At 38.9% G+C, this 25,310-nt stretch overlaps 1 protein-coding gene and 1 long non-coding RNA gene across 3 annotated transcripts; one reads left to right on the forward strand and one right to left on the reverse strand.

Annotated features, from left to right (window-relative positions):
- Positions 1-3,515: 3,515 nt before the first annotated feature.
- On the reverse strand, positions 3,516-21,320 carry FAM198B (family with sequence similarity 198 member B). Of its 2 annotated transcripts, none has more exons than XM_008641915.2 (5): positions 21,048-21,320; positions 19,174-20,457; positions 11,997-12,211; positions 8,022-8,248; positions 3,516-7,711 (listed from the first exon to the last, which is right to left on the reverse strand). In XM_008641915.2, exons 2-5 carry the CDS (start codon positions 20,168-20,170, stop codon positions 7,504-7,506), a joined length of 1,647 nt encoding a protein of 548 aa, XP_008640137.1. In that variant the 5' UTR covers positions 20,171-20,457; positions 21,048-21,320; the 3' UTR covers positions 3,516-7,503. The 2 variants fall into 2 exon arrangements, with proteins under 2 accessions (XP_008640137.1, XP_017600623.1); XM_017745134.1 differs by having other exon boundaries at positions 19,174-20,514.
- LOC108449325 lies at positions 12,230-23,716 on the forward strand. The gene is made up of 3 exons (XR_001865482.1): positions 12,230-19,206; positions 22,651-22,784; positions 23,367-23,716. It is a non-coding gene; the product is annotated as an uncharacterized LOC108449325 (long non-coding RNA).
- Positions 23,717-25,310: the final 1,594 nt, after the last annotated feature.

Genomic DNA, 25,310 nt, shown 5'->3' on the forward strand with positions numbered 1-25,310 from the left:
CTGATACAGCCAAGCAAGCATTCAAGTGCAAGTGCAAGTGTAGGGTTTGATGGTATATGGCACTGTTTCCAACAGCAAGTACAAGAGTGCTAGCAGCATTACCCAATGGGGTACAAATCCTGTGAATCGGCCCAGGCCCAGCTGCGAGCCCAAGCGCAGTGGCTCCCGCAGCTGGACAGAAAGAGCCTCAGAGATCAGTCAGAAAGTAACTTTAGAAGGAGTGGCTCAGGCAGCTGGCAGTGCACTGAGTCTGGGGGAACCGCCAAGCCAGCTGAGTATCTTTCCTGCAGAAGGTCAGAAAAAGGCAGAACAGCACTGAAACAGGACTATAACACAATTTTCTCTGACTATAACACAAAAGTCTGATTATTAAGAAAACAGCATACTGCATTTTAATGTATATAATAGGGCCGTTTATTTCCCCTTCCCTTTTAAGCCACAAAGCAACTAGCAACCCCGTAATGGAAGTCTCTAGTCAAAAGTGCAGCAGGAACTGAACTACAAGAGGAACCCACAGGAGAAAAAGAACCCACAGCAGGAGAAATGAGGGTCACAACAGTGATCAGTCAAGATGAGGCCAACAGTACTTTGTGGATTACCTGTGTGATAACAGGTCTAACATTCTTTCACTGAACTATTAGAGAAAAGAAAAGAAAAAAAACCCCAACAACTAGGCCTCTCAGATGTCTCATAACAATCTATCTCTCACATGAGCCCTCTTTGCAAAAATTCAGCTGGGTACACTCTAATAATATACAAAAGAAATAAATTGGGAGATTCTTTCCAAGCATTTTTCCATCCAGGCTGAAATTGAAATTCTGGATAGTAGCAGTGATATGTGCTATAACAGGAATATTACATGGAAGAAAAACATCTGAGTAAGGGAAAAAGATGTCATGTTTGTTGTTGAAATCTGAGAAATGACTGGTATCACAATGACACTTCACATTCTTAGAGATCACCAAGAGAAAAATTCCTGGTTATTGATCAGCTGCAGAAGAGATTCACATTTTGTAGGGATCAGATGCAACATAAAAACTGCAGGTGTAGTGTTCAGACTTTTCCATGTAAGTGATTCAGTCCCAGAGGAGAAAAAAAGGGAGAAAAAGTTAAATCTATTACATTGAAAGAGTCAGCAAAATTTAGGAGTATACTGGGTAGTCAAACATACAGAGATGTCTGAGTTCAAAAACCTTCATGTTATAGGCCAGTGAGCTGTGATGGAAAAATTGTCCATGTGATCATTAAAAGTAGTAGAGTGAGTGAATGGGAGTTTGGGGAGAGAGCTGTTACAGTCATGTGGGCCTAATCATACCTCACATAAAATCCTCAGATATTTTCCTCACATAATGAGGGTTTTTAAAGTCAGATCTTGTCATACATAACAGGATGAATCCTTTCATCTTCCTTCAGGATGATATTTCTGTAAGGCATGTCTAGCTTTTGTTTGGGTGTCACCTTTTTACTGCAACTATGCCACAGCTGTATTCAGAGCATGCTACAGCCAGTTCTCGCTTTTATTTTTGACTGCATATTTCTATTTCAGGAGACCTGCATAGGAAAAAAAACCCCAGGCGACCAGAAAGACCCTGTCTTAAGTATGGGATACATTCACCTATATCTGAAAATTAAGATGTGTGACCTGGAGTTGTTTCCGATTTCCCAGAGCACAGGAGCACGCTGGACTGCCAGCTTGCACCATCTGTCAGACATTCATTCTCACACTTCAGAAGGCTGGCTTTCACACAGTTAATAAATTCCATCCAAATCTCAAAGTTTTTCACACAGCCAGCTGAAGAATACCTCTGATAAGGCATGCTTGTACAGCTTTGCAGACCTCCATGGAATGCCATGCCAGCTTTTCCATTGAAGGAAATAGAGATAATGCTCCTGAACAGTGAATGCTGAAACCAAATGATTAAATAACAAGTAAATGTACTGCAGAAGACTAAAAAGGAAATAACTACTGTAACTGAATTAATTTTTAGAGAAAGACACTTATTTCAGTCAAATAATGGCACTGGTATAGCCAGTGCCAAATATAGATAGGACAAGGCATCACAGAGGGAAAAAAAGGTTTCTGCATTTTTGTTCATTTAGTCTTTTCCAAAAGAACAAAATCCATGGAACTGCTTTTGGAAAACTATCCTTAGGTATTAGAAGGTTGCCATCTGCTTTCTTTCTCTTCTTTCATCAAAGACTGAGCAGACTCACAACAAACCAAGCATCCCCATACTTGCAGATAAAGAGGATTCTCTATGTATATTCTTATAAATAAGGGGAAGCCTGAAGAGCTTACAACATTGCATGTGGCTGAATAGCCTTCAAATACAAAAATACATGGAATTTCCTGCTGGGTCCCACCCAGCCCAGCAGTACATCTCAGACTGTGACACTCTGAGGTGAGCACATGAGCTTGAGGCATTATCTGTGGCCCCTTTCCCCTATATTCCCCAGCACCCAGAATTGTTGTATTAGGAAAGTTAGAGGATAAAAGCTTGCCTAATTCTTACAAAGTCCATATATAAACTTGCTATGCTTGAATTTGTCTAATCCTCTTTGAATGTCCTGACACACAGAAATATAGGTGAAGTGGGCTGAAATTATTCAAAGAACACTTGTAGATCCTGCTGACAAACACTTGTAGATCCTTCTTGGATCCCACATATATTGTTTAGAGAACTTACATTCTAAGTTCTATATTCACACTACATTTCAGGAAACTCTCCTTGTTAATATGTCACTCTCCTAAGGTCTCCCTTTGACCTGAGGGTTCAGTTCTCCAACCTCTGAGAATACAGATTAACCTAACTGGCTTAAATTGTTTTATCCTGGAAATGGGATAATTCAGTGAAATTGCAATTAATTTCCACAAATGTGTCTGATAGAATTTAGCCTGAAGCATGCAGTAATGTGAAAAAATACATAATATTTTTATTAAAACAGAACAAACTACTTTGTGTGGGAAAGAGAATGTTTTAAAATGTTTCAGCATCTTTCTGTTTCCCATTCGTCTCTCTTGGATCATAGCAAAAACTGTAAACTTCAGAGGCCAAAAGTTTTTAGGCTAATTTAACTCTGTGTGAGTCTCTATTCCACGTGGAGTTCAGTGTCTCTCTGCTATTCCTGTATTTGCTCATGGCATGCTACAAAGTTTGCAAGTCACTGACCAATACTTCTGTTCTGGCATTATAAATGGGCATGGCCTTTTCTGCTCAATGTTTGTGTAAGTAGCATTGCCAGAATGGCTAAAGAAGGTAGTAAATACCAGTGCTGCAGTAACCAGAAGATTCACAGCTACACTGAATCAGCTCAGTGAGAAAGAGCTGCAAGTCTCATAAATAAATAGCTAGAAAATATTTCTACAGAAAGATCGCTATGATCTGTTTTGGATTGTTTCTATGAAGAAGCAGTTTCAAGGCCATAGTTCTTTCTAAACAGTAACTAATGATCCACATATTACAACAATACGCATTATGGTTTTGTTACTACAACGTAGAGATCTGAACTGAAAATCTGATAAAGATATTTCTTTATTTTGTATATTCCTACATATTACATGACAATAGCAGCAGAGATTCAAATGAGTCATTACTCGTGAAAACATTGTTACTGTTACTAATTAAAGGACAAATAGACTTTTAAAATTCACAAATTCCAAAATAAAATGGAAATTCAATATCTATTATAAAACTTAAAAAAAAATCTGAGTTGATATCACCCTGGAAGTTTAGCACAGATACAAACATATTGTTGTTTTTCTCTACAAAAGATTATATAAATGTGCTAGCAAAAGAAGAATCAATCCTCTGAGAACAAAAGATTCATCTATTATAATGTTTTGTTTAAACTCCACTTGTGTATACCCAAAGTTGGACTTATGCTCACAGATACAATTCTACATGTAAACAGTAAATTGTATAAACAGTTCACTCTTTATTAGCCAAATTGACCATTTTATAGAAACAAGCCAAAGTATAAATACATATACATGTATTTTTGTGTCTGCATACACACACACATGCATGAGAGCGTTCCCAGAACTGCTCTGGAAACCTTGTCCTTTAATGTACCCTAAATCTGTATTTGTAAGTTTCAAACCATGGAATTAATCTTTTTTTAAAATTTATTTAATATAGTGTATTATAGAATACCCGCACAAGAAAAGAAGGAAACTGCTCTCACAGTGCTCCACAGTTTTCATATCCTCAGCTTCTGAAACATTTAAGACTATTAACTTTCTGGCAGGCTCCCAAGGAATTTTAAGGCATCTGTGCCTGTGCTACTTATTTTAAGCTCTGTCTTCCAATGCTATGAAATCAGCAAACTCTTTTGACTTTCTCAGTAATTCCATTTCATGTGGTTCTGGCTTTCAGGCAGATTCAAGAATGACATAATCGCCTTTTCCCACCCACAGGTTTTGCACTGTTGCTGTTGGTTACACCCTTCCACGTAATATGCAACATGAATCTTTGTCTGATCCCACATGCCCAGAAATGGAAGAGAGCCCAGCAAAGAGGACTAAAAGCACAGTTTCTTGGCTTTCTATCAATCTCAATAGGTTGAGTAAGGCTTCTTTGGGATTTTTCCTCTCAGTTAATATTACTTTAGCTATAGTGCAGTTTCTGTCAGTCCAAAGTCATGCTACTTCCAAAGGATGTGAACCAATTTCCCAATAAACTTTACCCCTGCTACTGAAGCATGTTCTCTTAAATGTAGTAGCAGTGTTCCTTCTGAATTTTTTACTATAGCATTTATCCAAATTTATGCACTCAAAAAATACAGAATTCTTCATTTTCATTTTAAAAAATGCTGGAACTTGGCTAGTATGCATTCGTAAGAGCTATTGCAAGCATATTTTGCATTATTAACAATATTGGATTAAGTACCAAGCTCCTCAGCAGTAGGAAAAATATTACACAGAAGAAGCCCTTTCTGGAGTTTGTTATCAACATTAGAGAATTAGAAGCAATTTGCAATACTGTCTCACTGTCCAATATCACAAAGACTCTCCTGATTTACCTGAAGACTATGAGAGTGTTCATACACAAAAGAAATATGGCATGCTAACACAGCATAGGGAGTATTCTTTGCCCTTTGAAAGTATCCAGAAATTTTGCTTTTTACAGTTATGCTTTTGATGCTTGGTCAAAATTTTAAGTACTGCACAGCATTGTGGCTACTCTTAAATCCAGGACTACTGAGAGGCATTGGTTCAGGTCAGCTTCAGGGCAATTTCATACTCGTAGGCAATGACATTGCTGCTTTAAGAGCTGGCACTGAACTGCCAGGCAAATAAAAAGCATGTATCATGCTCAAGGAAACACTAGTCCATGTCCAGAAGAAATGGAGAAGAATGCATCAAGTTATCACCATAAAAATAAATGACCCAGCCTGAAAAGATAATGGATTTTCTTGTCTTCTTCGGCAATGAGCCAATTCTGGAAAAAAACTACAACTGGGCAAAGTGAGGCAGTGACTCAGCATCAGGATGTGCAGTCTAAAGATAGAAGAGTTCTCATGGGGCCTTGTCATAATCAGCCACATTCATAACTCTGCTGGGCCCTCTGCTAAGTTCAGTACAGCTGAAAGTCGTGCCTTTCTCTCACTCCCAGCAGTGAGGGATAATGCATTTGAACAGGTATCTAGCAGGAAGAAACCTGTGAGATAGGCTAGAAAATGATGGCCATCATACAGTGAAATCTACTGCAACAGGAATTGCATGTGAAATGGATACTGAGGATTATTTTTTTCTCTAGACTCTGTTCACAGTGCAAGCCAAAGTAATACTTTTGTTTCCATGATGAAAATTATCTGGCTAATAAGTTACAATATTTTTAAGAAAGGGCTAAAATGAAAATCCTATAAAATTCTACCTTGGTGCTGTTAAAAAGTCCAAGGCACTCTAAAACACTAAAATCCTCTCGAGGCAATAGTTAAGTTCTAAGAAATTTTAACAAATTGATCTTTCCTTTGCTGACAGAATAAAATAAAAGATTATTTAGCTGACTAAGGTCTTAAAATTTTAGTAAGTGTTTTTATCTCTGCCTATAATGAGATCTATTTCTTCCAGTAATGTAATTATTGTTAATGGTTTTTCTGATACTAAGAAAGGAAACTGATTTTAGCTGCAGTGGAATTGTAGTTATTTAAAACATTAAATTCACCCATTCACATCAACAGTGACATGAGACATTTTAGTTTGTCATTTATAACATTACACAAGCACTTTCAAAAATCTTCCCCACCCTATATATTTTTATGACACATAAAGACAAGAGTAGCTATGAAAGTATCCAACTTCTACCATTACCTCATGGCAAAAAGATGGTATTTCTCTAGAAAAATGGTAAGAGTCTTTCTAAACAGACAGGTAGAAGGTATATGTCATGATAGGCTATATCAATTGATATTTTATTTCTGGAGCATTTCAAGGGTAAAAATCTGAAGTGCTTATCCAACCTTCCCTAACAACGTTACCTGTGGGAACACTTGGGGCAAGTCATCAGCTAGAATCATCACCCCACACTGGTCAGTCTTAACGGGAACCCAAGTCTGAACTGCTGGCTAGAGCTGAGCATACAAAATAAACATTTCCTCTGCTGAGTTTCACACTCATGTCATTAGGAGGTCTGCTTTTCTATAATATTCTCAAAAATTATTGTTAAGAATTTTGCAAAAACAAAACGTACACTTACTTAGCAGCATATTCACACAAAGCTAAAGCCATTTTTTTTAAAAAATACCCAGTTAATCAAGAAAATCTCAGATCATCCACTCACACATCAGAACAACTTACATTGAAAATAGTACATTGTAATGAGTGACTCATGACTAACTGTATTCCATACTGGACACGTAAAAACTGTATTTGTCAAAATAATTATTATTGTTAAAGCCATGTTCTCCTTGTTCTGTTTTTAAAATTCCCTCATGTGCAGCACAAACACTCCTGCATTTAAAAGAGTTTAGTTGTCAGATTTCAAAAGATCAAAATAAAATAAAGTAAAACAAGCCTTTGGAAATGTTGGCATTTTAGTATATGCAATAAAAAGACAAATTCCTGTACTATACATATTTCATCAAGTGTCATCAGTGTATCAAGTGCTTACACATCTCTTTTCCCATTTAAATTTGCAATAAAAACTTCTACTGACTTCAATTAGGAAAGTAAGAGGAATCCAGCCTAATGTACTGAAAATCCTGTTGCTAATTTCCAAACAGTTTAACTGAAAGAGTATTCATGGTGCCTACATATTACAGGATATTATTTATTGTATCATTTGGTTATTTTTCATTTCACTGGTGACATAGAAGAGACTACACTGTGTTGAGTTGCAGCTGACATTTAAATGTTGATTTTAAACCATGTAAGATTTCTTATTTAAAAGAAAACTTGAAAGTTTGGGGAAAAAATAACGCTATGAATTAAATCAATTTTACTGTCAGTTTTTTCCCCAAAAACATTTTTTAAAGACTCTTTCAGATGGAAACAAGACTGTTTCATTCATTCATGGGCAATACTTTGGCTCCATGTGCATTTATATAAGTAAGAAGAATTTTGGACCTCCTTTCTATTACATCAATAAGCTTTTCAATTCCTTTTCTGCCTCCTTGGCTCTCCCAGTATATTTTGTCAAGGAACAAAGACTGGAGCAACTTCTCACGTAAACGGTGGCTCTTCAGCACTGAAACTGCAGATGCAGGGAATCTGGAAAAGCACGAAGAAATTCATCAGTTTTTGCCATTACTCTGAATTGCAGTATTTATGTTGTGGTTTAGCAATCAATTGTACAAATATAGGCTGCAAGTCAGCAAAGGAAGTCTATGCATGCCTAATCATATGTATGTTAATTGTATCTTTTACAGCTGTGGGATTACTCATACATTTTTAGATACATCCTGTCAATGTCGTGGGCCAATGATATTTATTGCAGTAGCTTAGTGTCATATCTTAGTGTCATACTCAAACTAGGAAGAAATTACCAATCTTTTTACAAAATTAATAATTTAAAACTTACTCATCGATTCCTTGTAGGATTTTGAAGTCAAGATTGTCCTCATTTCTGTCAAAGAAACCCTTATTGTCTATAAAGGCCAAGTGCCTTTGGTCATGCCTTCTCTGAACGATGTGTGTCAGGTCAACAGCATCCTGATCATCACATTTCAGCTTCAGTCCTTGCTGCATGCAGGAATCCTCCTTGAGAGGCTTGAATCCACAACAGTTTCTGTCTAGTCGATTATAGATCTAAAACAAAGTAGAGCAGAGTGCCAAGTGGAAACAATACTGAAGTACTTGGGGCAAAGTGTCAGTGTAAGACATCGCTCTCTAACACAGCTGACAGGAAAGCAAGCTCAGGACAAGTATAATTAAAGACAGCAGTGAAACGGTATTGAAGACCTGGTCCCCAGACCTCAGGTACTGCTAGAAGCAATTTCTTAGACTGTGTATTTTATCTGCTTTATAGCCATGATTTGTTATGTCAGTAGAAATTTTTTAAAAACAATGGAACAATACCACTGTGTAACTGGAATAACGGGATGGTGAATACAATTCTATTTTCTTTCTCAGAAGTTTCTCTTTTTACATTCTCTCTGCTGGAGAACAATAGAAATAGCACAGTCTGACACACACAGACGGTCTTCATTTTGTGGGATCTATTAGACTAACTATGCAAAATAACTGGAAATACCAATAAAGTCTAAGATGGTCTAAGACCATCAAAAGCTAAAAAATGTAAGAACAGTGTATTTCTAATCACAGAGCAGCCTCCCTGTGGTATATATTTTTATGACATGATGGTCTAGACTATTTTTTCCCATGCAAAACCTCAATTATTCATCACACAGCACTTAGCTGGAAGGAATACATACATCTGGCCTAACTTCAGTGGAGTAAAAGTTACGCAAATCTTTCGACTTGGTCATTTCTATTCCCTTTCATAAGCAATGACAAGAACAAGGCACATCCAGAGCAACTGATGCCATTTTAGGATAACCATCTAATACAGGAAGGATAAATCGCTCCTTGGAAGTGTTTCTACTGCTGTTGACTCGATGAGAGTAAACATTCAACCTTGCTACAGCCTTGAGCACACAAATAGGCCCAGATTGCCCTTAGAAGTATCACCTGGGACTTCCACATGCCACACCTTTGCCCCTGGGCACAGGAGCCCCCTTTAAGGTCAGGCAGTTCAGCCCTCCTCTGAGCCCTTCAGAGGAGGGGGTGTGTGGGGCTGGTTTTCTGCTTCTTGTTCTGCTACATGGATGTTCCTGCGTTGTTGCTTGAGGTTCCTGCCTGGCAGCCTTGGAGCTGCTTTGTCTATGCCTCATGTTCACTGGGTTACAAATGGGGCTTGTGGCTTTCACCGTCCTTCCTGCTGGGCTGCCTCTCCTGCTGCTGGCTCTGCCTGTCCTAGAGCGGCCTTTGGCTCCAGCTCATCTTCCCAGAGAGCAGACCTGCTCCTGCCAACAGATGTTTAGAGAGTGGAAGTCTGGTCTGGTGCATATAAGACTTAATGAGTAACTGATCAAAGGTCAATCATTTTTTCTGTCCTTTGTTGTTTACTGATAACTCTTCAAACTGCTCTAAGCACAAAACCATTACTGTTCACATCAGCCTTCTAAAATTACAATTTTATTTTTGTAACACCCCAGCAAAATGAACTGTTAGGACTCCACCTGATGTAGAACTTTTTTGCATGTTGAAATGAAAAGGCCACCTCTTTCATCAAATGAAAGTCTGAGAATTGGGTTTGTTTTGATTTTGTTTGGGTTTTTTTTTTATATGTAGCTCTATTACTAGTAATATTGCTGACAGTGTTCATTTCCAAACATCAAAATCCTGAGGAAAGGAACAGATTTCTCTTTCTCCTTTCATGAGCAGAATTCATTATCTGAAGGCTATAGAGCCCCTCTTGCTTCCAGCGTTCTAGCTCCTGGGTTCTTTTATTCAACGCATCCAAAGGTAAAAAAGTAAAGTAGTAAAGCAGAGTCCTTCTAGAAAGACTCCTTTAGTGTATAGACCCCATTCCTTTGCACCACACTTACTATATGCATTAAATAGACAAGGAGATCATGTTCTTACAGCCTCTTCATAACATCCTGCAACATTTCAGTGCTAAGACATAATGATGGACCACTCTGGAATTGATGCATATAGTTTAGCATAATTTTTTGTCATATACTTATGTACATAAGAGGTCCAAACCCCCAAAATTAAAGAATCCATTTTGCTTGAGTATTTGCAGAAGGCAAGTAAAGGTCAACTAAGCATTTTATATCCTGCTCCTATGGTTTTGCAGCATTTGCAACCAGGGATTAGGAAGACCTATCAGAGGTACCAAACCTGTTCTTCTGAGGGAATTACATTTAATAGAGAATACTTTTCCCCATTATTCTTTATTTCTGAATGACTCACGAAGCACAGATTTTATTTTTCTTAATAAAGAACCCCTTCTTGGCATTTTTATTGCTTTCAAGTTTTTATATTTTGCTGCTGATAAACTTTGAGAGCACCCAGATAAAATTGTAGTCTTTAAGAACTATGAGACTCACTTTCACACACTTTCTGGTATGCATGTTCTTGTCTGGTAGGCAACTGGAGATATAAATCACTCTGATGCCAGCTACTAGTACAAGAGTAATTTGTTTCTTGTCATGCGAAGTTCAATCCTGTTGTATCTTATTTTAACCAATCACTCCTTCTAGATAATAGTTCTATTATGAATATTAAAAACTTGCTTTAGAAGACCTTGAAATTAGATATCAACATAGAACTCACGAGAATTTTTTAACTGTTGAATGAGAAGACAATGATGGCATAAAAACATTAACTCTGACATAATCTGTACTGTTCCTATAGGGGTGCTACTATGTTCAGCAACAGATTAATCCATGTATGACTTTATACCCATTTCTAAGCATTACTTGCTCATAATGGGACTAAAGATGGAGTCATTAAACAAGTGGCAATCTATTTTTAGAAAAGAATTGAATATTCTGTTCAACATAAAAAATGTGCAAAAATCTAAGTAAAAGCAAAATCTAAGACATTCATTCACTCTAGAACAGGATTGAGAAGAGCAGGGATAGGCTAAGCATAAGCCAAGACATGATTTTGACAAGAAATGTGACTCTATTAAAAACTGAATTATATGAACAACCAAATATGATGCATAAAATTAATGCGTGCTGCAGTTTCAAATAAACCTGTAATTGCTGCAGGAAGCTCAGTCATCTGGACCTGTCTGGCAGGTAAGGACAGCTTAAAGTACTGCCACATCTCAGGAAACCATAAAATTATCTTCCAGATGGGTGGCTCAGTTCAGGCCTTGCTAACGCAGGGAATGTCTTAATACTCTACTACAGAACTGCTGTAACTGTGGCCACACACAATAGCACTGGGCAGCACCCCAGGTTGGTGTTATTTGGAGAGCTAATGATGATGCACAGTACTTGCTCAAAGAACAGCAGATTTATCATTCATCAGTTGCTGCTCTACTCTTTCTTTACTAAGTCATTGGCTAGGTTTTTGGTTTTTTTATTTTAAAAAAAAGAGAATTATCCACTACAACTGTTACCTTGCTCCAGATTGCAGCTCACCAAAACCACTTCAGTCACCTCTTGGGGCTGGGGAGGTGCAGGAAGGACCATACAGTAAATAGAGATTTACAGTTCTGAACACAGTCAAGGTCTCTGTTTGGAGAAACAAGGAGTGAAGGAGAAACAGTATGCCTGCCTCAAGGTGAAATAAATCAAGGCAAAAGCCTTTTTCTTCCTCTTTAAAAAGAAATGAGTCAGTTAGGTTCCTGCCTGATTATAAACTGCATTTTGGATATTTTAATCATAAGAAATAACCAGAAATAATTTCAAGCTATGCAAATGCCTCTCTTCCCCATTAAAAAAAAATGCAATACACTAAAATTACTTCTAAAAATCCTATATTTGCTCACATGACTTTTGAGGCAAATAGTTGTGTTCAGTAAACATTTTACCTGCAATAGAAAATCAAAGAGTGCCATCTTGGACCACTCATGATGATGGATTTCAGTACAGCCCCACTCAGCTTTGGGAACTTTACCATTCTGCCAGCATTTCTTCTTCAATAGCTGCTGATATTGTCCCCATGTTAACCTCACTGAAGAATGGGTACTATTATCTGTTGGACTCAGTGAGGAATCCCAGAGAATAACAGGACAGGCTTGACCGCCTGAAAAAAAAGGAAAAAATATCATTAGTATAGTGCAATACTGCCAGGTTTATTTGATTGTTCTTTAGACATTGCCTAAGCATTAGTAATTATACCATTTTACAGATCTGGCAGGACTACCAGCCAGGGGCTAGTATCTTGACAGCCTTCGGTTAATGTGGCCTTATCCTACATCCATAACCAGACACCACAGCAATGGAAGCATAGGCATAAATGCCTTTGGTGTATGAAAGACTTTCTTTGTTTGAAGCAAGAGATTAATGTACAAAATCATACACTAAACCAAACTATTAAAAAGTTTCTAGGTAGGTTAAAAGTCTACAATGCCCCTGTGAATCAACGATGTATTTTCCCTCTGATTCCAGTGAACTGCTGATTTTCAAGAGCTGGAAACTTATGTCAAAGGGGTTTTCTTTGCATAATGGATATAGAGACACCACAAATCCTATACTCAAAGTGGATTTATTTTATTATTTTTTAAAACCTATAATGTATGACTCCACAGCTCTGAAAGGATATATGAGAACACTAGGGAGTGTGAGCTTAGCATGAATAAACAACTTGATGAGTTTGGGGTTTTTTACCTAGATATGAGATCTGTTTTGTAGAGCAGATATTTTAGCCAAATGCTTTAGTTCTTCTGTGTAAAAAATATTCTTCTCTTCCCTGAAACTAAGACAGAAGACTTCTCTTTGGTGAATTCTAGTGCTCAGCTTCACCGTGAGAATAAACCTCATCAAAGAATTTAAAATGAGCTTTTCCAGTATAAGAACTGATAAATATATTTCACACGACATCAAGTAACAGACATATCTATCTTATTAGGAAACTGTCCTTTTATTCCTGATGCAATGCTACTGCTGCTTAAACTGCGAAGGACCCATGACTGACCGTGGCTTGTACACACTAAAACAAAGAAATACTTTATATTTTAGGATGTGTAGACAGAAGATCAAAATATGTCTTGGTACAGAGAGGAAGAACCATTTAACTGCAAAGTTTAACTGCTGTTTACTAAAAAGTGTTGGAACACATATAAAGCTTTAAAAAATTATTCATATTCATCTTGAAGTTCAAAGAACTGAGTCTACATTATTGCACAATTTATTGCATAGTTAAGTGCAGCCTAAATTGTCTCTTTGTCTTCCACATGCCCATGGAGACAGAGACAGATCTGAAAAAAAGCTTTTAAAAACAGATGAAGACAAGAGGTCCAGGTCACCTTCTTCAGAAGCAAACCAGACAGAAAATAGCACATGGAAAACAGGTATCAGTGCCAACAGCGAGGTGAAAGCTGCCAATGTCAATGCTCCATTTGTAAGCAGCCAGGACTGTGAAAAACAATCTCCATACAGCTGAATCAAAAAGCAACTTGTTCAAAGGATGCTGACCGTTGTAAAACAACAGGTAAGAAATTATCTTTGCCTATTCCTAGCACTGAAACATCCAAAGTTCCATCCCCCACTCGTCAAACAAGCATGACAGGCCTGCATGCAATCCAGCCCAAGAGAAAAGCCAACTCCTTTCCAAACCAGAATGTACCTGATCTTCTCTCTGCCATGGCTTGAACATACAAGGTAGTCCTTCCAAAGCCAAGCCAACCCAACAACCCACCACCTCTTTAACTTCCTTCCCAGTTGTTCAATGTTTCCTAGAAACACAGAATGTCCTTCCATTAGGAGCATCAATCTCTCTTTCTTTATGGTCAGTATTACCTTTATCAGCACCATGCTCCACACTCGCCTCCACTGAAAAAATGTGCTGAGCACTCCTGAAAATCAGGCTTCTCCTCTGCTGAGGTGCCTAAGTATTTAGGTAATTCATTTGGGAAATCCTACCCATTTCTCCAGCTCTCTCACTCTGGCTTTATCATCTACATTGTAGATGACTTTAGCCAAGTTAGGTCAGCTATGGGCTAGGCTCCTTTTTCAAGACAGTTGGAGAAAGTCTATAAAAGCATTGGAAATCGTCACCAAAAAAAAAAAGGACAGCTTTCTTCAGGACCAAATCTGGTCTATTATTTTTGTATCTCCAGTAACAACTTATGTAACTATTCATGAATTCTGCCACGAATTAAATACATAAACAGTTTGCTAAGAAAACAAACATCTCCTGTCTACCCAAAAAGGACATGATAAACAATAGTAATATAAATACTTGAAAACTAAGAATAATATCATGCCAGTTTCCATTAAGATACAAAACCATTTTTAAAGACTAGTCAAATACAGGAAATGTTTGCATTCAGAGGAAATGGGAGCAGAAAAGATGAGCCAAAAAAAAATCTTTCTCCTCTGTAATATAAATTGGATTACAAGAATATGAAACAGCAGCTTCAGTAAAGAGCTGTGACTCAAATTTTTGATACTTGCACAAAAAACATGAAGATGTTGAATTAAAGCAGATAAGGGGTCTGATTCATAGCTGCATGACCCCAATGAAATCAGCGGAGCTTTTCTGATTCGAACTTCATGAGGATGGGGCTGAAGGTACCTCAACAGTGAAGAGACCTACAGCCACAACTGGGAAGGTTGAGTAAATTTCAGAAAAAGTCCAGTGTATTCTGTGTTTCATTCCTAGTCAGCTTTATATATTAACACAGAGGGCTACTGCTTTTCTCTGGCTGCAGCTGCACTGCACTGAATCTCACCCAGAGCTGATTGGCTTCATTTTATTTTTATACACCGTTTTAGATCTATATATCTACTTAACTATCCAAAGGCGATCTTCAAAATTGTACGGGAAGGATTTTTCAAAACCCATATTGAAACCATCTTCCTAGTAATTCACACATATTTTTGAATATCAAAATATTTCTAAAAATGTCTTAGCTAAGTTGAATAAGCTAACACAGATGAAACCTCAGGCTGTTGAGACTAGACCACCTCAAGGTACTCAAACTGCTTCATGTGCCACTATGTGATGTATCACTGCGTGGCTTCTTCAACACAAGCATCATCTTAGATTTCCACACCCCACACCACTTTGAAAATAAACTGCATGCTTCTAAACTACATGTGGTTAAGAACCACATTTTGCTCTTGCAAACATTACTCTCTCATCTTGTGCTCTGACTTATAGCTGCAGCATTTTTTCTAACTTCCTTGAAAGAAAATATTTTCAAACTGGCCCAGAAGATCAACACGAAAACCAGAAAACTTTCATGAGGTAGTTAAACCCTTTCTCCAACTCACCATTGTCCACTGTAAGGCAGTACATCTCACCACTGCCACATTTGCAAGAGGTAGTTTAGTTGTCCACGTATTAGCAGGAAAGGATAATTCAGCGTGGAAAATGGCATACAGAGCATGATTTTTAGAGTTTAAGTTTTTAGGGAAAATATGCGGACCAGAAGCAGAAAGCAGAGAGAAGTTAGGCCATTTGTTTTTCCTTCTTCCCTATGCACCTCATGGCAATGTTCTGTCCTGTGCACATATGGATGTCAGTATTAAGGAATGCATGAAATGTGCATCAGTTGCTCTCTAGACTGTGGACTGTATTACTGCTTATACATGAACTTCTCTACCCAACAGAATATTAGAAATATGTTTGTCATACCCCTTTGAGAGGTACAACACCATATGGAAGCATTTTAGAGTACTCTGAATGCATAAAGGAGTGATAGATTTTTATTCTTTACCCTGACATTAGTGATTCATATTGCATAACTTTTGATGGGATGGCAAGAGCAGGCTGATAGCACAGGGCATAACACAGAAAAAACTAGGACACCATTTATGATCATGCAGAGGCCAGTAAAGCAAAACAACAAGTGCAACCAGTGGAGATATCATGTCATTCATCTATTTGCACTAAACCAACCACGAAAGGTGTTACTCAAAGGAAGAGCTTCTTGCATATTTGGGGGAAAAAGGAGGTTCTGGACAAATAGTGGGCTCAATCTTGAGCTATAACAAAAATAGAAAAGGTTAATGGAGTACACCAATGCTTATTATTCTCAATTCTCAGCACAGGATGAAACATATTTAGTCAGATTCAGAATATCAGAAAACCAGAGGGGAAGAGAGGTAGCCATCAGCACGCAGTAAGTTCAGTCCCTCAGCAAGTGGTGCAACAAAACTGCATAGCAACAGCTATTGTACCAAAAGCTGAATAAAGAGCCCAGCCCCGCTGCTACTACCCAAGAAGCCAGGGTGCTATTCTTACAGCTGCCAGCTGAGACAGAGAAGCCAGCCTGCCCCAGCCCACAGAACTCCAGCTGCAGCTCAAGCCTAACAAACACTGCCATCGTCCCACCCAGCAAGTGCAGTTGCTGAGCTGGAGGCCATGCATGCAGTCACTTGACTTAACTTCTGTGCAAAGGTCATTAAGGAAGGGCTGTGACACCAAGCAAGGTCACTTATGTCTCTTCTATTCCTCAGGTTAGGGTTATGAAATAATGAAGTTTCTTAGTGCTGTGGTGTTAATGTGACCATCCCAAAACTCAGACACATAAGGGTCACACTCCATTTATTCCACAAAAGACAATATTTTATGGTTATTTCTTGGTGTTTTACAAGTTTGTCCTTCTTTTTTTATAGGTGTTTGGAGACATTTTTCACATCTTGTAGGTAGCAACGGAAGTAACAAATAACTGCTTGTGTATGCACAAAATCATGCTCTTTTAGACTGCTATGCTCAGCTCAAAAGGGCTTTTCCTACCTATACTACCCAGGTTTTTTACATTCAGTCAATTCATTGTAAAAGTATGAGAGAAAGAGTTACCATACCTAATTTTTCCATCCATCATGGATGATGGAAAGATTAGACAAACCACAAAGAAATTCAACTTAAACACTTAAAGGGGTTTACAATTAACTAGAGAAGGTAAGGGCACCGGACAGGGAACCTGAATACAGTATTTTGCTAGACTTTAAAAAAGTCAGTGTCAGATCTGTGGGAATAAGGGAAATAGAACCTGTACAGGGATTTACTAAGCAGTTCTTTGAAACTGCTTTTGACAAAATGAATGACAGTTTTGAAAAGCCCATTTTTTAAGATTTTAATGCTACATCAAACATGTCTTGTTGGATCACATCACAACTGAGGCAAGCTAAAGGGATGTGTCGGGGAGAGAGATATGTCAGCCCAGAAATAGTGAACATTCATACACACATGCACAGTCTCTAATCCTGCATTGCTTGCTTTCCCATGTGAATAACTGATTCACACAAGCCACTCTGTAAAAACCTTTACAGTGCCCACCTACCTTAACTTAAACACATATAGGTCATTGAAATGAGCTAATTGCTCATTTTATTTTCAAGAATATATTTTTGTTCATTTTCCAAACACAGGTATTTTCACATTATGCCAAACACACGCATGTAAATAGTAAAGAGTTCAAGTAGTTATTAGGCATCTGAGTTCCAGCATATTTCCCGGATAAAGAAATAATGAGGGACAAGGTACAGTCACTGTTCCAAATGCTCTGTTCAGCCTTTAGCTGGAAAAAATGAAGTGAGACCAAAATAGTGTTATTTCTCTTCTCATCACCTAGCAACACTCCTCTTGCAATAGGAACTTAGCCAGTTATGAGGAAAAGGAAATTAGAAGGCAGAATGACACACTCTGTCCCAGACAGTCCACAGCATACTGTAAGGTGACAGACACTGAGCAACACAATGCACAATTAGCCTAATAGCAGTTTTCCGAGGTTTGCAGTCTGTCATCTCTGCAGCCACACTGTGCAGAGTTCCCCCAACCGAACTGCCTTAATGCCTCATGACAGCTCTATAGCAATAGATCTTGCTCCTAAAAATAAAATAGGCATAATGTATCTTCCATGCTCTGCAAGTATGAATAATATTCAGAAGCCTCCAAACTGTTGTTCCTAGAGATTCATTCCCATTGTTGTACAGGCTGCCAAAGGGAAGGTTTACAAACAGGAAGACACTGGAGATCACGAGGTTGTCTTCCTGCTGTCAAACTTTACAAAATCATTCTAGCATTACTTTTCTTTTTAAGAAATACAGACTGATATTAAAGTATTTAGTACAAGCTGATTTCAATGCAAGAAATGAACAGCAAAAACACAGCTATCTACTTTTGCAATGATTCATTAAAATTAAAATGCTACATAGTCCTGTTGGATTGTGATTTGTGACTGTACAAAAATAGGAGTTACACTGGAGAAGATAGCAATGTTTAAAGTAGACTTCTAATTCAAATCACAGGTCTGAATTCTACCTTTAATTTCACTAAAAGTTAAAAATCAAATTTTGAATTGAAAGCTCTACAGTAATCATGTAACAGGCATATTGAGAGATTTACTCCGTGTGTTTCTTTGGATAATATATAGATGTGTGTAGCGAACCTCAAAATGTACAGCAGGATTCACTGAAATGTAGTTTGTTTGGGTTTTAACTACCACAGGAAAGGGAAGCACTTTTTAAAAAATTTTCAGTTCCCAAGGCAATTAGTACCAAAAAAGAAGACTCAAGCTTCTGCAGGAAGGTTCCCTACCCCTCCAAGTAGATTATCCAACCCCTTTCCTACCACCTGAGAGATGAATTTTTGTGCCAAGTTTCAACAGTATTTTATTAAAGTCAATTCTAGAAGATGAGAACTTTATTTTAAAAAATCAGAAATGCTCATTGAATCACAGGGATTCTGGAATCTCTTTCACTAGTTTCACTTCAGGCAGTCCGCACAATGTCATGCAATCTACAGATTGCTCTTTCTCTTTTTCCTTGTTCCAGACTAGTGTGAGGAAACTGTTACTGCCCTCAGCAACTCTATGATATTTGATGCAAACTTTGGGGTATTCATCCTTTGGACAGGATAACGCCATTGTAGAAGTTACACACAGACACTAGATTTATTTCCCTGTAACAATGGGGTTAGTTCTCGGGCTCACAGGAGTTAAAAGGGGGTGGCTGCTGCTGCCCCACAGCTAACATGGAGTGGGAAGGAAACCTCTGCACCCCACCTGCAACCTGAAAACCATAGGAACGTGTTACCTTGGAAGAACTCTGATCTCCTGCTTACAGAAGGTAAGCTCCTGTTTAGCCCCAAGATCCGGTCCAAATGAAAGGCAAACACCTCGCTCATGTCGAGAGGTCTTTTGATAATTCCACAGCGTCCTTGATTACAAGCAGTTCCCATAGTGCTGGGACCTCTTGCAAATACTACCAGGACTGCTTTGTGCGAAGGTACTTCTTGAATGCTCTCAATGGGAGAATCTGCCAGCATGCGCATGCTTAGGATGTCATCTTTGCTCATCCAGGAGGGAGAGCTCTCACTGTAAATCCTGATATTGCTTTCCTCAGGCTGGAGCTGTGCCTTTACAGTTCCAGAAATCCTCCCAGGTCTCTGGTGACCTCTCTCCTTGATAGCCATTCCTTTATGTCTGTGTTCATCCAGTTGGTACTTTCTTGCCTCCAGAGCAATTGCTGCTCCCATTGTGCCTGCAGCATGTGTGGCCCGCCCTGGCTGTTGGGCAAAGGCCTCTTCCCAGCCCATAAAAGTGGCTTTTGAAAAGTGTTGCCCGTAGAACAAAGGGGCTGCATTTTTCTTCCTGCGCTTTGGCTTCACTGTGCCTCTGATGTTGGCAGGCTTGCTGCGCTTGGACCGCAGGGTGATATAAACTACATTGGGTGGCAGCAAGGTCCCATTGCTACCAAGCTGGGGTTCCTGGAAATTGGGTGGTGACAGGGTGCCATCCAGTGGGATGCCCAGAAAAGGAGTTTGAGCTGCATCTTGGAGACTCCTGGAATTGATCTTTTGATGTCCTCCTTTGTGCTGTGGTAAAACATGACCCACTTGGCTGACAAGGAATCCCAGGTAGATCACACAGGCAGCACCCACTAGCAGATTCCTCCTTGTCCTTGGGCGTCTGCAAGTCCAGAGCCTCAGTACCCGTGAGGGCCACAGGCAGCAAATAAACAAGTTTTTGACTTTACTTGGCTGATCAAAAGGGGTCATTTCTCTAGTGAATCCACATGATGAAAACAGCATAAAGTCTTCTGTACATTCCAGCCAGGATGATGATGCATGATTTCCCTTCCCCAATTTCTGTTTCTCCTTTTCGAAGAAGCTTCCGGCATGGGTGATGGACAGAGGCTACTGATATGCCTGGGAAAGTGGTCAGCACTAAGGATGCTGACACTCCACCTTCTCAAACTGTTGAATTCTTATCAGCCATCACAGGGGAAGTGATTGGCTTCAGAGAATGAATGGAGCCAGCTGCGTAAGCAAAGTTTACTGACTTGTAGTCTAAAAGATCTATGTATCTTCTTTGCAAACTGCAGAACGAAAATAGGAGCATTTCCTTTCGTTACTCACAAATAGCATCTGTGCCTCTGTATTTTTCAGAGAAAAGAGGTTCTAGATGAGACAGTATGCATGTAGAAATTTTTCAGGATACATCTTTTACTTTCTCAGTACAGTATAAATCAAACACCAAAACAATTAAATACAGGCTCAATTTGCAATCTCAGCTGGATATATTCCAGCATTAGAAAAAAAGCCGGTCAAACCCAGATCATTATCTTTTTCTTACGAGACAAAGTCTTAACTAAACCTCATGTTATGGAAATGCTGTAAATGATCCAAATACGAACCAGTGACTGCAGTAGTTAAATATGCACATATTCACTAATATAAAAATATATTAGAGTGCCAATTTCCCTGGTTGACTATGAATATAGTTCCCATAATTCATAAACACACACTAAAGTTGAAAGATGGTTAATTTTCTTCACTCTTGTGAAGCCATAAAAAGAATCTAGCTATAGTTTTTAAAATAAAATGACAGTGGCTTATATATCCTTTCCAAGAAACAAAGAATAAGTGCGTATTGTATATATAATGCTATAAAAATAAAATTTCTTACCTACTCAGCTTGACACATCCTTTGTTCTGGTAAACTCCTTAGGTTAATAAAAGTAACTGAGCAAAAGCTGGCATCTAGAACATATTTCACTTTTAAGTATGGTTCACATTTAGGTATTTCATTGCAAGCTAAGAACTGTTGGGAAGCTAACTTTACTGAGAGGTTGTTGCATATGAACTGCTATAAACTTACATGAACCTCACGTTATAAAAAATACCCCAAACCAAACAACCCCACGCACAAAACCACAGCAACTTCTATTTTAAATTCTGTAATGAAAAGTCCTGTGAAGTATGTGCCTTTCAAAAGTGCATTCCATCTATTTCTAACTCCTGAGAGCCCCCTAGTGCACTGCATGCAAATGTACCGAAGAAATTCCCTTTTCTGCATTTAGTTTTTTAGTTTCTTTTATTTTAAAATACCGCCCACCCCCTGGACTTAAGAACTTTTGGGAATCATATATTGTTGTGATGAGAACTGAAAAAGCAGATAGCGACTTTTAAAATGCTATTAATCTGCTACTAAACAGCTCAGGAGCTCATGAGTGTCTCCTATTTGTGTATGCCCATATTTGTGCCTTCTGAAGTGAGGCATAGTATAGTCCCTGTACAGCTGGAAAAGGTGAGGATGACAGAAGTTAAGGGGAAAGCTCTGACATCTGACTCCTTTCCTAGTCTAAGTATAAAATAATAAAATGGATATGTTCACTGTAATTCAAAGTAATGGAAATATTCTCCTCTTCATAGGTAACACTAAAGGAGAATAGACAGTTAAGAAGTTAGTTTGTGTTTCATATTAGTCCAATCTGAATTTATAAAACTTTGTAGGTGGATTTTTTTAAACAAGCCATCACTTACCTTTACTTTTTGTCTAAATATACACTGTCAAGTTAAAATTTCAGTATCCGTGCCCATTACCAGTAAAAGAGCCTTCCTATCATATCATATTTTTCCAAATCTGAGTTTTTTAGAGGAATTGTGATCGTATGAAATATCTCCATCCACTTCAGTTCTTCTCTCTTTTTTTTTAATTAAAATTTAACTGATGGGACATATCCCAAACAAAGAGAATTTATTCAAAAAGCTCCAGACAAGCTGCTTGAGTTGGAAATGTATCACACTGTTTTCAAATACCCAGTTCCTGCATGTACACAGCACCTGTCTATTACAACCAAGCAGAACCAAAGCACAGTACATTCCAGTTACTAACAGCTCTCCCCTACTATAACAGTTCTCTGAAATTCTCTGTAATCTATGTAATCTTTCTACTGTTACTCTTTAAAGATTATCTGGAGGAAATTATAGAAGGATATGGAGAATTGTTCTTCACTCCTCATTTCATTTGTAGCCTTGAAATCATAAGGTGGTGTACACACTGATGTACAGTGTTGACTGCTGGGGTTTTTTAAGGCTTTCTATAGCAATAGTATTTCCTTTATTTCTCATGTTCAGAAGAGAGAACTCATGTATTGGTATGTTCTTTGGAATGGATGGTGGTAGAAAATCAACTAAATAGAATACAGAATCTTATTAGCTTAACAGATGTTTGCCTCTAATTTTGGAATTTTAAAAAGCAGAATATCAAGTGACTTTTTTTATTTCAGCCCTTGTGGTGTACAGCTCCAGTGCCCCAGCAGATACCACAAAATAATGAAGGCTGAAATGACTATGGAGTTGTCTGGAAAAAAACCCATTTCATCCTGTTTCACAAGAAACAAAGAAAATGCATTTTGTTCAGGTGGGTACTATTCGTCTTTCTGGAATCATTCTAACCCAAAGCTACTGCAAAGCACTAAAGGGCACTACTGAGCAGAAACAGTACTTCTTCCGTGGTCATAAAATACTTAAGACAAACTTTCAGAACAAACAGACTGAACAGCAGTTGTTGTCTGACCAAATTCAGGCCTACATTACTTCACTTTGCTACCTACAGCTAGCCTGTAATGTCTGTTAGATTTTGTATTTGTTCCTTGCTCTAAACTGTACCTGTGATATTGCCATCAGTATCCATTAAACTCAGCTTTTCATGTAATTTCTTCATATACCCATATTTCATGGTCAGTGTTGTACCTTCCTAAGGTTAGGAATACAGGAATATAAAAACTAATATAGGTAAATAGCAATGAATGGAAGAGGGGAATTTAAGAAGTATTTTCTAGTCCTTCACAGTTGTAAGTATAATGTGTAAATGTGAATGAATAGCTGGACTAACTATTTGCAATTTTTTGCTTGTTTTTTGTGTTTTGTTTTTTTTTTTTTTTTTTTTTTTTTTTTTTTTTTTTTTTTTTTTTTTTTTTTTTTTTTTTTTTTTTTTGTTTAGCTTTGAAGATCACCTCCACCTATACCTGCATTTGTAGAGGTTTTCTGCTGGTGCTGGACAAGCTGCAGACTCTGAAGCAGCTGGTGGCCTGCACTGCTGCCAGTCTTCCCATCAGGCAGTCTCTGCCCAATTTGCGGAGACAGGTGGAATGTGCCAATGCCCAGCAATCACAAGGTCCCATGTCTTGACTTGTGTCAAGATAAAGATCCCTGGACACCTGAAAGGATGTGGTTACAGGCTAGGCTCCTTAATGCATGTGCTCTTGCTTTCTATGTGCAGGCAGTTCAGTGTAAAAGGTTAACATTTTTCCTAACACTTTTTTTTCTGAATAAAATAACACAACATATATACTTGCACTTTAGAATTCTTTTTTTTTGCAGGCTACATTTGTGATTATCATACAGAACATTATTCCTCTTGGCTGCATTATAGCTGTACTGTTTCCATAGAGACGTTCTGCTGTTCATCTCAATGACATACGAACAGACATTTATGTTAAAATGATTGATAAATGGTGCATTCCCAGCTTTACCAAATCCATACTACTGACATCTTATTCTTTAGAGAAACAAAGTAAGCCCTTATTACAGATGATGCAAATTTGATTTGCAAAATATGAAGCATTACTTTAGAAGGCTCATGCTGTGTTTGTAAGGACATCAATTTGGGCTGCCATCTGGAAACTGTACTTCAAGAGTACAGAGAGAAATGTTTGCATCGTGACTAAACATGCTGACTAATAGTCTGTGCTTTAACTGGTCTGGATCAAATCCTTACAGGGAAATCTGCAAAGATCTCTTCTTGACATCATGTGAAAGATTTTTTTTTTCCTACTTGATTTTGGTTGCCAAACAACACAGGGGTTTCCAGACCAACAGGTGGTATTTTTTGTGCTTAAGAAAAAAACCTGGATGCCTTGACTGGGCTCGGGGGTTTTTCTTGCCTTGCTGCGCACCACAGGGCCAGCAGCTGTTGCATGGCCTCAAAATGTCCCTGCCTTGCCCGGGATGCCCTCCCCCCCTGCAGGTGCCTTCAGCCCCCAGCCCTGTGACAGCCTCCAGCAGCCAGCGAGACCTCAGGAGCAAGAGGAGCTGCAAGGAGGCCATGCTATCCTCTCTGAGAGCAGCCCCATCTTTGAACTACGTGTTCCTGCACAAGTGTTGCCAAAACTTGGGTGCCTTTTCTGGAGCACAAGTCCTATGAGGAGCAGCTGAGGGAGCTGGGGGTGTTTAGCCTGGAGGAAGCTCAGGGGAAACCTTATCACTCTCTACAACTCCCTGAAAGGAGGGTGTAGCCAGGTGGGGGTCGGCCTCTTCTCCCAGGCAACCAGGGTCAGGATGAGAAGACATAACCTCAAGCTGGGGAGGTTTAGGTTGGACATTAAGAAGAATTTCTTCACAGAAAATATTGCAATATACTACCCAGGGAGATGGTGGAGTCAGCGTCCCTGGAGGTGTTTAAGACTGGACGTAGCACACAACAGGTGATGGACTGTCTGGCAGGTGCTGGAGTCACTGTTCCTGGGGGTGCTTAAGACGGGAATGTGGCACTTAGTGCCCTCCATGGTTTAGTTGACATGGTGGTGTTGGTTCACAGGTTGGACTCGAAGACCTCAAAGGTCTTTTCCAACCATTCTGTGATTCTTCAGTTACGGTCACAGCACCGGCCTGTTGAGGCCACAGCCGCAATTCCACTGGGGAGGAAACTGTCTCATCCGCGCGCTTACGGCCGAGAGGGGCAAAGGTGCTTTTATCACGACATGAGCGCATTAACTTAAGGTTTCTCTTAGTGATTCCTCCCCGCCAGACGGGAAGCCAGCGCCCCGGGACATCCCCTCTGCCACGGCGGCGAGAGAAAGGCAGTCGAAAACGCCCCCGCACTCGCCTCCGCGCCGCTCCCGGACAGGGAGGAAGGAGGAGGCCAGTGGGCAGAGGCGGATGAGAG

This window comes from Corvus brachyrhynchos, unplaced genomic scaffold (assembly GCF_000691975.1).
Source record: "Corvus brachyrhynchos isolate BGI_N302 unplaced genomic scaffold, ASM69197v1 scaffold249, whole genome shotgun sequence".
In the NCBI taxonomy this organism is placed as follows: domain Eukaryota; kingdom Metazoa; phylum Chordata; class Aves; order Passeriformes; family Corvidae; genus Corvus; species Corvus brachyrhynchos.

Excerpts from the sequence above, each read along its gene's own strand:
- FAM198B (XM_008641915.2), bottom strand. The coding sequence starts at position 20,170 with ATGCTGTTTTCATCATGTGGATTCACTAGAGAAATGACCCCTTTTGAT. Across the intron at positions 12,212-19,173 it reads GAGATCAGAGTTCTTCCAAG|GCGGTCAAGCCTGTCCTGTT; the intron begins GTAACACGTTCC and ends CTTTTTTTTCAG. Across the intron at positions 8,249-11,996 it reads TCTTTGATTTTCTATTGCAG|ATCTATAATCGACTAGACAG; the intron begins GTAAAATGTTTA and ends ACTTTGTTTTAG.